Source organism: Pseudophryne corroboree, chromosome 2 (genome assembly GCF_028390025.1).
Source record: "Pseudophryne corroboree isolate aPseCor3 chromosome 2, aPseCor3.hap2, whole genome shotgun sequence".
NCBI lineage: Eukaryota > Metazoa > Chordata > Amphibia > Anura > Myobatrachidae > Pseudophryne > Pseudophryne corroboree.
The window spans coordinates 378,456,196-378,468,007 of NC_086445.1; the positions used below are offsets into that span (position 1 = coordinate 378,456,196).

Sequence of the window (11,812 nt, forward strand, 5' to 3'; positions counted from 1 at the left end):
TGCTGCAGTGGGACGCTTCCTGCAATGTGCACACTCAGGTTACTGCAACTAGAAAGTTTCTTTTCCAGAGCGAGCAGAGCAGGCATACGCCGAGCCCGCAGCCCCTGACTGTCTTCTGCATGCACAGCGGGGCAGGGAGAGGGAGTGTTGTAGGCAGCAATAAAGTACACACTAACTATTTCTACCAACAAGATAAGAGGAGACCTTGCACACAGTGACCAACATTACACCCAGTACAATTAGGGTGTATGGAAAAGCTTCTTCCTGTAATATACATCATATTTATACTTACCCGTTACACGAATTTTTTTTTATTTAATTTCACCTCCTGTTTTGTTTTGCACCAATAAAAAAAATAATACATGTACATAATGCAAAATGTGGGACACTAAATGGGTAATTTCAGGTGATATTTACATTGTCACTAGTAGACCTAGGACGTCATAGAATAAGTACATGTCTGACGTGTAAAATGCCTACCAAGTGACATTGCTTGGACGCCTAAACACACAAGAACTGCCCACTGTCGCACAGATTGCTCCTTCCACGATATCCACATATTTATAAAGCGATTCAGCTACAAAATACGTTGCAATATAACAGCAATTTCCATTAGTAGCAACAGACATATTGCAATGAAAGACCCTGGTCCTAAATATCAGCAAAATGAAATACTAATTTGTATTTGAGAACTTGGAAAAGCCGATGTGCTATAAATTATATTAAAAGTAATCTGATGTATATTCACGGGGTCAACGCCTCGTCGTAAGATAACACTGGCGCTATGTTATCTACTAGTATGATATATGGCAGTTATGATGAGATAGTTTGTCAATTTGCGATACACATAATTAATTCCACGACGTTTGAGGAATAAGCCTCAAATAAAACTCATGTAGGCAGGTGTCCATCATGTATTGGCATACGATGCAAAACGATCATGATAGTCGATGGTATTACAAAAATAGCACTGGCTGCAAAACAACACGGTCCACATGCTACCTCTCTCTCTCTCTAGACTTGTACCAACAATAGCACAATGTCGTACGTACACACACACACACACACACACACACACACACACACACACACACGTCTACATGCTGTTTATGTATATACATAAACATATACATATATACATATTATACATATACATGCAGACATACACTTTTTCCTTTATTTCAGTTTTTAGGTTTAGGGTCAGTAACAAGGTCGTAAAGTCTATTTATCACTAATTAAATGAATAACATTACCATATATTGATGTTGTATACATATTACCGTGCTATATTCCCCAAATACGTATAAATAAAGTATATGATTACTAATATTGTGTATGTTGCCTTAGAGGATGACAAGCTTTACAGGATACATTGTGATTACACCTTTGCGTTTTACTTACATGTATCAATAACACGCAACCCCATTTCTATAGCTGCTTCATTTTATATTTATTACCCAAACTATAATGGATTGATTGTTTAGTGAAAACTTGTAAAAGAGAGAAGGAAAAAAAAGATTTATTAGGTTGTGTTGGACATGGCTCACGCCTACTTGTACACTTCTTGTTAAACTCAGCATGTTGGTTATCTGTCATTGATTTAATATGTCTCAATGCAAACAAATATGATCAACTTCTTTTGTCATGAATAATTCAAGAATGAATGACAGATAGATAGATAGATAGATAGATAGATAGATAGATAGATAGATAGATAGATAGATAGATAGATAGATAGATAGATAGAAAGATAGTCAATTACTGTACGTTCTATCTATCTATCTATCTATCTATCTTGGTAATAAATAACCAATTTATGCAGTTAAGTTTTTGTGTAGTTTTTCAATTGTAGGACTAGTTTATAAATAGTTTATTGTTCTAGTGACACGTCACACAACAGGGAATACCAGTGTAAAGCATACGATTGGCGTAGTATAGGATTTAACATTGTATCTGTTCATGGCTGTCGTCGTAGATTTTCCTGTACAGTGTGTTACGTCTGAAATATAACTTTAAGATAATAATAAATTTAACTATCATCCAAAGTTTAAGTACCCCATAAATGAATGAGTTTGGGGTAGATATGTATGAGGGCGGGATGAGGACTCCAGGGATGGTTGACTGCAAGATTATTACATTGTGGTAAGTAAATTAGAGATTTCCTGCACCACTTTATGCCAAGCCACACATTTCTACGCCAATACACACCAGTACTAGACATGATCAGAAGAAGGAACTTGTCAGGGACTTTACAAGGTAGTAATGGAGATGACTTCCCCTATCCTAATACATGTTACCATATGACCATGGATAACATATTCCAAATGTATACACATGCCAATTTAATTGAGGTAAGCTACAATGTAAGATAACACAAATGACACAGTGTTTGTCACTTTATGTAAAACAGGAATGCTAGCTCCTAAAACGTGTATTAATCTGTTTGCTATCCTAATTAAAATACAACTACTATTTCTCTATTATCCTGTATTCTGTCATTATTTATTTATTATTTCTTTTGTAACAACATTATTGTGTGTAATAAGTCACTTCCCGCATTGCTGCCGTCACATGTCTCCTCTTTCCTGGGAACAATAGACAGATGATGTGTTACATATTGCTATATGTACACGTTTACTGCAAGTGGCTATTATGTCATGATGTTGCTTCCTACACTTCATTCACCGGGAGTCGGTGTCAGGCCTATCAGCTAATTCACTTTACGCCTTTAAAGAAGCTGTAAAGATGTATCAAACAGTGACATGTTGACGGGTTTACGTGAAGGCGCAATATGGTTAGCATATGTCCTGTTATTTATGAATGACAGCATAAATTGTCTATGCAGACCCCTGACACTCGTTTGGAAGTCTTATCACCACTGTGTACTGGACGGCCTAGCAGTCTGTCTCTCTGAGGGTTCCTACCATAAATCCTACCTGTGTGTATAATTGTATACACAGTCATAATTCACCTTTTCACTGAAATATTATACTGGCGGAGCAGTCGCAGTAAAGAAGATAGCATCTTACGAAATAGACAGAACATAGACGTATTAAAGTATCAATTAAGGGTAACTGTAAGTAAATATGTAATTGTAAAACAACATTTTATACATTTTTATCCCTATCTGGTTAAAATAATAACTGTGTGATGCATAATAATCTCTAGGACAAGTTGGTGGTGATCATTGCACCTTTTAATAAATCAGTTTACTCCCCGTTATTCCGAAGAGTTTATGGGGGACGTAATAAATAACGCAGCGATACGTAACCCAGGTTGTGTGCTGCCCTTTAAACTTTACGTGTTTAGCAGAGACTGCCACAAATTCCCCTTTGCAGGTTGTTACATTATAGGTCCAGTCTCACAGTCGTTTACAAGTCATGGCTATTGCACATGGTGGTCTCTCAGCGGTCAGAGGTCGAGTACCCAAGGAGTGCCCCGAGGTCATCACAATCAAAGATAACCTGTAACCTAATATGCTGCACATGACTGCATGAGCTGCTGTCACACAGACAACGGTGCGGCCTGCTCTCCTTTTCATCTCCAGCCTAGAAGAATATATTCCATATGGGGAGACACAATCGAAATCTATTTCTAATAAATACCATACCTATAGATATCTGTAAAGCAGAAACTTGCAATATTTATCAGTCAGCAGAAAATAATGCTTCAGGCTTGTGGGTTTTCATTTAGGAGTAAATGATTTTAACCGTCACTTAAAAAAAAAAAAAAAAACACAGATGAATACTCTGCTTAGTCCGCAGCTTGATGATATAGACAAGGTAACCATTTAAATAAATCTTCCCCAGAAATCAGAGGTCCAAACATCACACAGAGAAAATATAAAGGTAGCAGACACTGGGCATTTTATATTGCCAGTTCACAGCTATAATAAAGGCGATATTAAAATTAAAGGTATATAAATACGCATCTTTACCTAACAGGACCGGGATCTGCAGCTCTGTTATTACGTGTACTTCAAGAAACTTGGTGAACTAAAAAAAAATAAAAAAAAATCAGGGACTATCTGAAGGTTAGCGGTCGGCTCTTTCCTTTTACACAAAACCAGCTTAAATCTTTGGCATTGGCTGTACAAATGATTGCAGCCTCTGTTTCTTCCCTTGTACACTGTGACATGGAGGAAAGGGGTTTTGTGGTCTGAAGAGAAATAAAGCACTTCTTATAGAGACGGCAGAAGTGACTTTGAACTTGGATCAGCTCCTGTGTTTCCTGCAGAGAAAGTGGGACTGCAGCCCTGAAAGAATAGCAAATACAGAGCAGCCTGCGGGGTCTCTCTGTGCAATTAAGGAATTCTCCCTAAACTTTATCTCTGCAGCCTCCTGAAGCTGCACACACTGCACCATACAGCGGGTGATGTGGGAAAACTACCAGGGGAAGAAAGAAAACGCAGAGAAAGGGCCTCTAAGAAAGGCAGAGAGGTAAGCACTCGCCATTAGGAATAGACTTGGCTGTGGCACTGAATCAGGAGCTATCCACTATTGCCATTTATAAAACGTCTTAAGCCAGCATAGTAATAGAATACATATTATACCAGACAACAATTGCTAGTTTGGTATACCCTGCACGTACATAAGTGGGCACGATCGATTTGTGCCAAGGTAAGTGGCAACCTGGAGAAAATACAGGGCATGGTGATGTCAGATGCTTTGCAGAACACAGTCCGAGCGGTACTGCAGGGAGGACTAGGCGGTGTGGGTGAAGTTGGCATACATTGGTATTGCCAGGGCATGAATCTCGACCTTACTTTACCTTGTGAGAGAGAAGACGTTTTTCTCTGCTAGCTAGCACTTGTGGCCAGATCTATGTCATCTCTATGTGTTTCTTGTCATTATTGAGGGGGGCGGTAGTGTCTTTATATACAGATCAATGTCTCCCAATTACTAATGACAAATATCTATCTATCTATCTATCTATCTATCTATCTATCTATCTATCTATCTATCTATCTATCTATCTAATTGTTTATCTTCATATCCTGCCCTGATGTAAGCACAGAGATCTAGTGGACTGCAGAGACGTTGTAGCCATGTTGTGGGTGACTAGCAATTTCCCCTGGATGTCAGTCAGAGCTCAGTGCCCTGCACATTGCACCTGGTAATATTATCCTTCAGTCACACAATACTTACCTGGATATACAACTGATTAGTAAGCTATACTCATTGTTTCCTACTGTATTGTGTCTGATGGGGGATTGGCTTGTTCTCATTTCTGTGTTGCTGTACCTCCACATATGCTTCACCACTCCCATAAATAGGAATATAGTGGAAGACATACACATTAAACACTGACAGCAACACCGTGTATAACAATATTATATATTATGCAGGAACTAGATGGTCATCAAAACAGACAGTGTCATTTTGAATTACAGTAACAAGAAAACACGTCTATCTATCTATCTATCTATCTATCTATCTATCTATCTCAAATATATATGTATATGTACAATGTGTGTGTGTGTGTGTGTGTGTGTGTGTGTGTGTGTGTGTGTGTGTGTGTGTGTGTGTGTGTGTGTGTGTGTGTGTGTGTGTGTGTTATTGTTTTAAAACAGTTCATGGGTGATTGGCGCTTGTGTTGATTGTGTTCTACTGCATTTGCTGATGGAAGTTACGGATTTATTGTGTAGATGTCCCATCCTTGTGCATCCAGACATCGCGTATTCCGTGTACAATTTTTAGTCTGATTAATTAAAATACCAATATTTCCTTTACACCAGAGATATGTTAATAAGAGGCCACGAAAGCTGAAATATGTAAATAAATATGTAAATGATGTGTGTTTATGTCTGTACATGATGTGTATAAATGTTTGTACATGATATGTATATAAGTGTGTGTGCATATGTTTAAAAGTGTGTGTGTATATGATATTTGTACATGATGTGTATATAGTAAACGTGATGTACAAACATACATGATGTTATATATGATGTTTGTACATGATGTATATACAGTATATGTGTGTGTGTGTGTGTGTGTGTGTGTGTGTGTGTGTGTGTGTGTGTGTGTGTGTGTGTGTGTGTGTGTGTGTGTGTGTGTGTGTGTGTGTCGACATTCTATCTATCTATCTATCTGTGTAATCTATATATCGGAGTTCCTGACGTGGTAGATGGTGACAAGTATTGTGATCCGCATACTTTGCTGTTTTCCCATATGTATTGACAGAAATAATCGGGTGTATCCGCTGAGATGAAAATCCTTACTAGTAAGCAGAATAATGATGTATGCAGCAGCTGTATAATTACACAGGGATACAGCGCCTTCCCCATACACTGCGCACAGGGCAAGGTACAGCGAATGCGCTATAGGCAGCCGCTGCTGGACCAGTGCCGGCCGATGGGAGACCCTATCCCCGCAGCAGTGACCACAGGACGGGAAAGGGGAGTGAGGGGGGGCTGCACCCCTGATTGGCACTGCTATTAGGAAGTTCTCCAAAGATGCCTCCAATGTGTGCAGCCAATGGGGCGGCCGGGCAGCTGTGAGAGGGGGCGGCGGGGAGGCCGGGCCAGTCAGGGAGGAGGACGGGCGGCGGGGAGGGGCTGGGACAGGGGCAACCAGAAACACACTCAAAACAAAACCCCGAGCCGCCAGCAGCACAACAATAGCCCCCGCATCCCGAGCCGCAGATAGCGGAGCACCGCACACCGACGACCGGGAACGGAGAGAAGGCTCTGCGGCCACTGGCAGCCGGGACCCCCCATTATTACTATTACCCCGTCACTGGTGGCTCCACGTCCTGCTCCCACATCAGCTCTCTTATATGTGTTATTCCCCCACCTCCCCCTGCCCGCTCCCTCCTCCCGCACTCCCCTCCTCCCACCACCCTCAGCAGCAACTTAAAGAAAGAAGAAGAGGAGAGAGAGGAGCATCTGCCGCCCGATCCTTCAGCTGGGGGGGATCTCAGCCCAGTTCCCCGACCGAGAAGCGCTGAGAGCGGGGAGAAGGAGGAGGAAGAGGAGGGAGAGAGCTGGATCCTGTGTAACTGGGCTCAGTGTGGCCATGGACAGGCTGTCAGGACTCTTATATTAATACTAATACCATATGATGATGATGATGCAGGCTGTGCAGTGAGTGCGGGATATACGGAGGAGAGACACCTTGTGCAGCAGCAGCAGCCGCACCCCCCCGCACCCTGTGCTGCTGACACGCCGCATACCTGCTGTACATCAGTAGCCTGTCACAGGCAGGTGGCTGGCTGGCGAGCCGCATCCTACACCAGAGACATTATCACACTGCCTCGGAGATGCTACTAGACGCCGGCCCGCAGTTCCCTGCCCTGGGTGTGGGCTCCTTTGCCCGACACCACCATCACCACCACCACCATCACGCCGCAGTGGCAGCGGCCGCGGCCGCCGCCGCAGAGATGCAGGAGCGGGAGTTGAGCCTGGCGCAGAACAGCTTCGTGGAGCCGGCGCACATGGGCGCGTTCAAGATCAATCCGGGAGGTGGCTCCGGAGGAGGCAGCGGGGGAAACAGCGGGGGTGGAGGCGGCTCAGCCGGGGGAGCAGGAGGTAGCGGACCCCATGACCTGTCGCCCCCGGGTCAGAGCTCTGCCTTCACCTCCCAGGCCGGCTACGCCGCATCCCTGGCTCCGCACGCAGCCTACACCGGCGCAGCATTCAACAGCCCGCGGGACTTCCTATTCCGCGGCCGCGGCTTCGCAGAGGGGTCCGGAGGCGCAGGCGGGGGCCAGCATGGCTTGTTCGGGCCCCCAGCAGGCAGCCTCCACCACCACCCCCACCATCACCAGCTCCCGCATGCGGAGCACCCGCAAAGCCACCTACTCTTCCCCGGGATCCATGAGCAGCACGCAGCGGCGTCACAGAACGCCCTGGGCAGCCAGATGAGGCTGGGACTGCCCGGAGAGGTGTTCGGCAGGACAGAGCAGTACCGGCAGGTGGCCAGTCCCAGAGGAGACCCCTATGCTGCTGCCCAGCTGCACAACCAGTATGGCCCAATGAACATGGGAATGAATATGGCAGCCCACCACCATCACCACCACCACCACCCGGGGGCCTTCTTCAGGTACATGAGACAGCAATGCATCAAGCAGGAGCTCATCTGCAAGTGGATCGACCCCGAGCAGCTCAGCAATCCCAAGAAAAGCTGCAATAAGACTTTTAGCACCATGCATGAGCTGGTAACACATGTGTCTGTGGAGCACGTCGGGGGGCCCGAGCAGAGCAACCACATCTGCTTCTGGGAGGAATGTGCCAGGGAGGGAAAGCCATTCAAAGCCAAATACAAACTGGTCAACCACATCCGAGTGCACACGGGGGAGAAGCCCTTCCCCTGTCCCTTCCCCGGCTGCGGCAAGGTCTTTGCCCGCTCAGAGAACCTTAAAATCCACAAAAGAACTCATACAGGTAGGTTTCATCCATGGCATTTGTTGGATTTAATAGAGCAGTAAAATACGCAACTACATTGTCAGTACAACCTGTAAAATGGGCAACGTAACGTGCATTATGTGTCAGTAGTAATCGGACATCCTAAATGTTTATAATACTGTGTTCATGACAGACAAATGTGGTAGAGTAAAAACTGACATAGTGGGTTTATGAATGACGTCATAATCGTTCTAGGTGCTCGGTTGTGTTTTTCCACTTTGAGATAGCGACTGGTTTAATTTGTCAATTTCTGAGCTCCCAGCGCTGCTGTTGTGTTCATTTGATTTGCGCACACATATGGAATACAATGGATATTTGTATTTGTTATTATTTAAATTAACCTTTTTCTTGAGATTTATTGCATATTTGATATCGGCACCCATTTATTTAAAATGTATTACAGCCATTGTTTGTATTTCCCTCACAAAATATTAAATAGGCTATTAGATTTTCATCTGCCACCTATTTATCTGTGTTTATATTCGAGTAGCTTTTAAAAAAAATATATATATAAGCTTTCAACATCCCCTGGTATATATCTGTCGGACAACATATGATGTTAAATATTATTAATTATTATTAGGCCAATAGAGCTGTTTTCTCAATTTCAAAACACCGTATAAATGTCACACATTTTTTGCTGGAGTGTTTGTAAATATTGACTTGAAGGACTTATTAGGCCGATGTGTTAGGATTGATTTAGGTGCGAGACGGGATTTAGCAAGGTTTAAAATTAAGGGCATTTTTTTGCACTGAAAATCGACATTAAACTCCCAGAATCAGAACAGATGTCGCTTATAAACAATTTAGGTGCTAATGGAATTTAATGCTAAGTGGATTCCCTCCAAATGGAGGATACTTGAGTTATCACACCTCTCAATTGCTCCAAACAGCATAACATTTGGATATGTGGTGACTGGGGGAAGGGGTGGCTGTGAAAATCAAATGAATGAATTTAAAATGCCTTTTCCCGTTTTACAAGCTGATTGTTTACCCCACCTGGGCTCATCAGCAGAACAATCTCCTCCTAAACAGTTTGCAAATGAATAAACAATTAGCATCTATTTTCTAACTGTTAGGCGGGAATTCGACCTTAAATTCAACTTGTAAAGTATGTTTTACTGCACTGTCAAAGGAAACGAGATGCATTATTTCACCTTCTGTGCTCGGATTATATAAATACACCAAAACAGGCTTTTGGGGTTGGTAAATTCATGTGTAAATTTCATGTAAAATACGCCGTTCATATTAAAATGAAGACTTGTTGCTCTAATAATCATAGCTTTGTGTGAATGTGCTATTAAATTGAATCTATATTTATTTTCTAGGAGAGAAGCCGTTCCAGTGTGAATTTGAAGGCTGCGACAGAAGGTTCGCGAATAGCAGCGACAGAAAGAAGCACATGCATGTCCACACTTCAGACAAACCCTATTTGTGTAAGATGTGCGACAAGTCCTATACCCACCCCAGCTCTCTGAGGAAACACATGAAGGTAAGAGCTTGTTCCCATTAAAAACAACAACAAAATGCAGTTTTAATTTACTGATCGGAGAAACAAGAGAAGCTGAAATACCCGAATCCCTGTATGGTTCCATGCTGTGCAGTTTATGGCATTTTAGTAGCTGATTTGTAACCTAAAAATCATTGAAAACCAAATATTTTGCTGATAGTGTTAGTTTAATTGTGCATATTGGGGCGGCATCAAATAAAGCATCCTCTGCAGGTAGTCTATGTATATAATAAGATTATTATTATTATTATTATTATTATTATTATTATTATTATTATTATTATTATTATTATTATGAAACCTGACGTTTATGTTCTCTTACCATAGGTGCATGAGTCTTCTCCTCAGGGCTCAGAATCGTCCCCAGCTGCCAGTTCTGGCTATGAATCTGCCACCCCACCAGGCCTGGTGTCCCCGAACACTGAAACACAGAGCACCAACATGTCCCCAGCGGCAGCAGCAGTGTCCGCTGTGCACAGTGTAACCAGCGGGGCTGGGGGGCCACTCTCATCAAACTTCAATGAATGGTATGTGTAGGTACCATGCCCTACTTATGTGGGTCACTTTTTGGAGGCCCCTATTCACAAACTAGAGTGCTCCTAACACGGACAAGTGGACACTCCTGAGGAGGACGCTCATCCAGGATAACAATCCGAAAACTAAAGCATGAAGAGAGAGTACCTAACAGAATCTATTTATTCCCCCCCTCCCCCCATCCTTTTACCCCAAAGAAGAATTGATTTTACCCTGCAGCCCCTCTGCTTAAAATAATCCCCCAGCTCATTGTATATAGCTGACTCCTCCTGACAGAGGTGAAAATGACGTTTTAAGCGATTCTTCACATATATATAAGTTTTATCCGGGTGTAGATACGTCTTTACAAGTGATGGACTTTCTCTTGATTCATTTAAAAAGGAAGGTGAAAGAGTTGGGGTTTTTTTATTATCGTATATTTTATTTTTATTTTTGTAACGTGCTGTTGGTATATTGTCTTTTTGTTTCTTTTTTCCTTTTTTTTTCTTTTTCTTTTTTTATAAAGGAAACATGATTGTAAATTTACATGCAGTTGGGCTGGGAAATAATAAAAATCCGTGCCAAAGTCTACTCTTTTTCAAGTTACACCAGGCAGTCATTTTTACACAGGCTTGTGAATGTAATTTTATGTTTCACGTGATGTTGTTTGTGCTTTTTTCCAAGTTCAATTTGTTGGTTACTGTATGAAAGACTGCGGGGAAGGGGAGATTAAACGTTGTGACGTCCTGCATTGTTCCCCATAATTAGCTGCCTTGCTTCTCTCTGTAAATACTCCTTACATATTTATCCATTTGTAATTAAATTATGGTATTAACTTGCTACAGAGGAACACTATTTATAAAGAATGTTTCTTAATTATAAATATGTACAATTGTGAGCATAAATTGTTTTCAGATTTTTTTCCCCTATTTAAAGTGGTTTCATAATTTCTGTGACCTGTTTTGAGAGTAATGCATACAGACCTATAATAAATTGTGTTGAAACTGCATGTGCTATTCTGTGTCTAGGTTTTGAGTTCTATTGAGGATTTGCTTACCTAGCAGTAAAGAACAGAACAGAGGTGGAATTTTGCGATAGACCTTTTTATTTTCTAATAAGACTCAAGCTATATTAAACAAATGGCTTATTACATTATTACTGATTACCGTGGCTATTGCAGTAAACTGAAATAAATCATTTTACGTTTTTCAAATGCAGCTAATTCAAAGCGAAACAAAAATTGTAGGTGAAATAATAAGGTAATGTATGTGCGGCGTCCAGCTTTTGCATTAGAACAGGGGATGTTTCTACAAACATATGTTGCTAAACGAAATTGACATCACAACCATAAGAAGTATAATTTCATACAGTGATTACTGATG

At 41.9% G+C, this 11,812-nt stretch overlaps 1 protein-coding gene across 1 annotated transcript; it reads left to right on the forward strand.

Annotated features, from left to right (window-relative positions):
• Nucleotides 1-6,591: 6,591 nt before the first annotated feature.
• On the forward strand, nt 6,592-11,437 carry ZIC2 (Zic family member 2). Its single transcript, XM_063953231.1, has 3 exons — nt 6,592-8,386; nt 9,736-9,899; nt 10,245-11,437. Exons 1-3 carry the CDS (start codon nt 7,264-7,266, stop codon nt 10,452-10,454), a joined length of 1,497 nt encoding a protein of 498 aa, XP_063809301.1. The 5' UTR covers nt 6,592-7,263; the 3' UTR covers nt 10,455-11,437.
• Nucleotides 11,438-11,812: the final 375 nt, after the last annotated feature.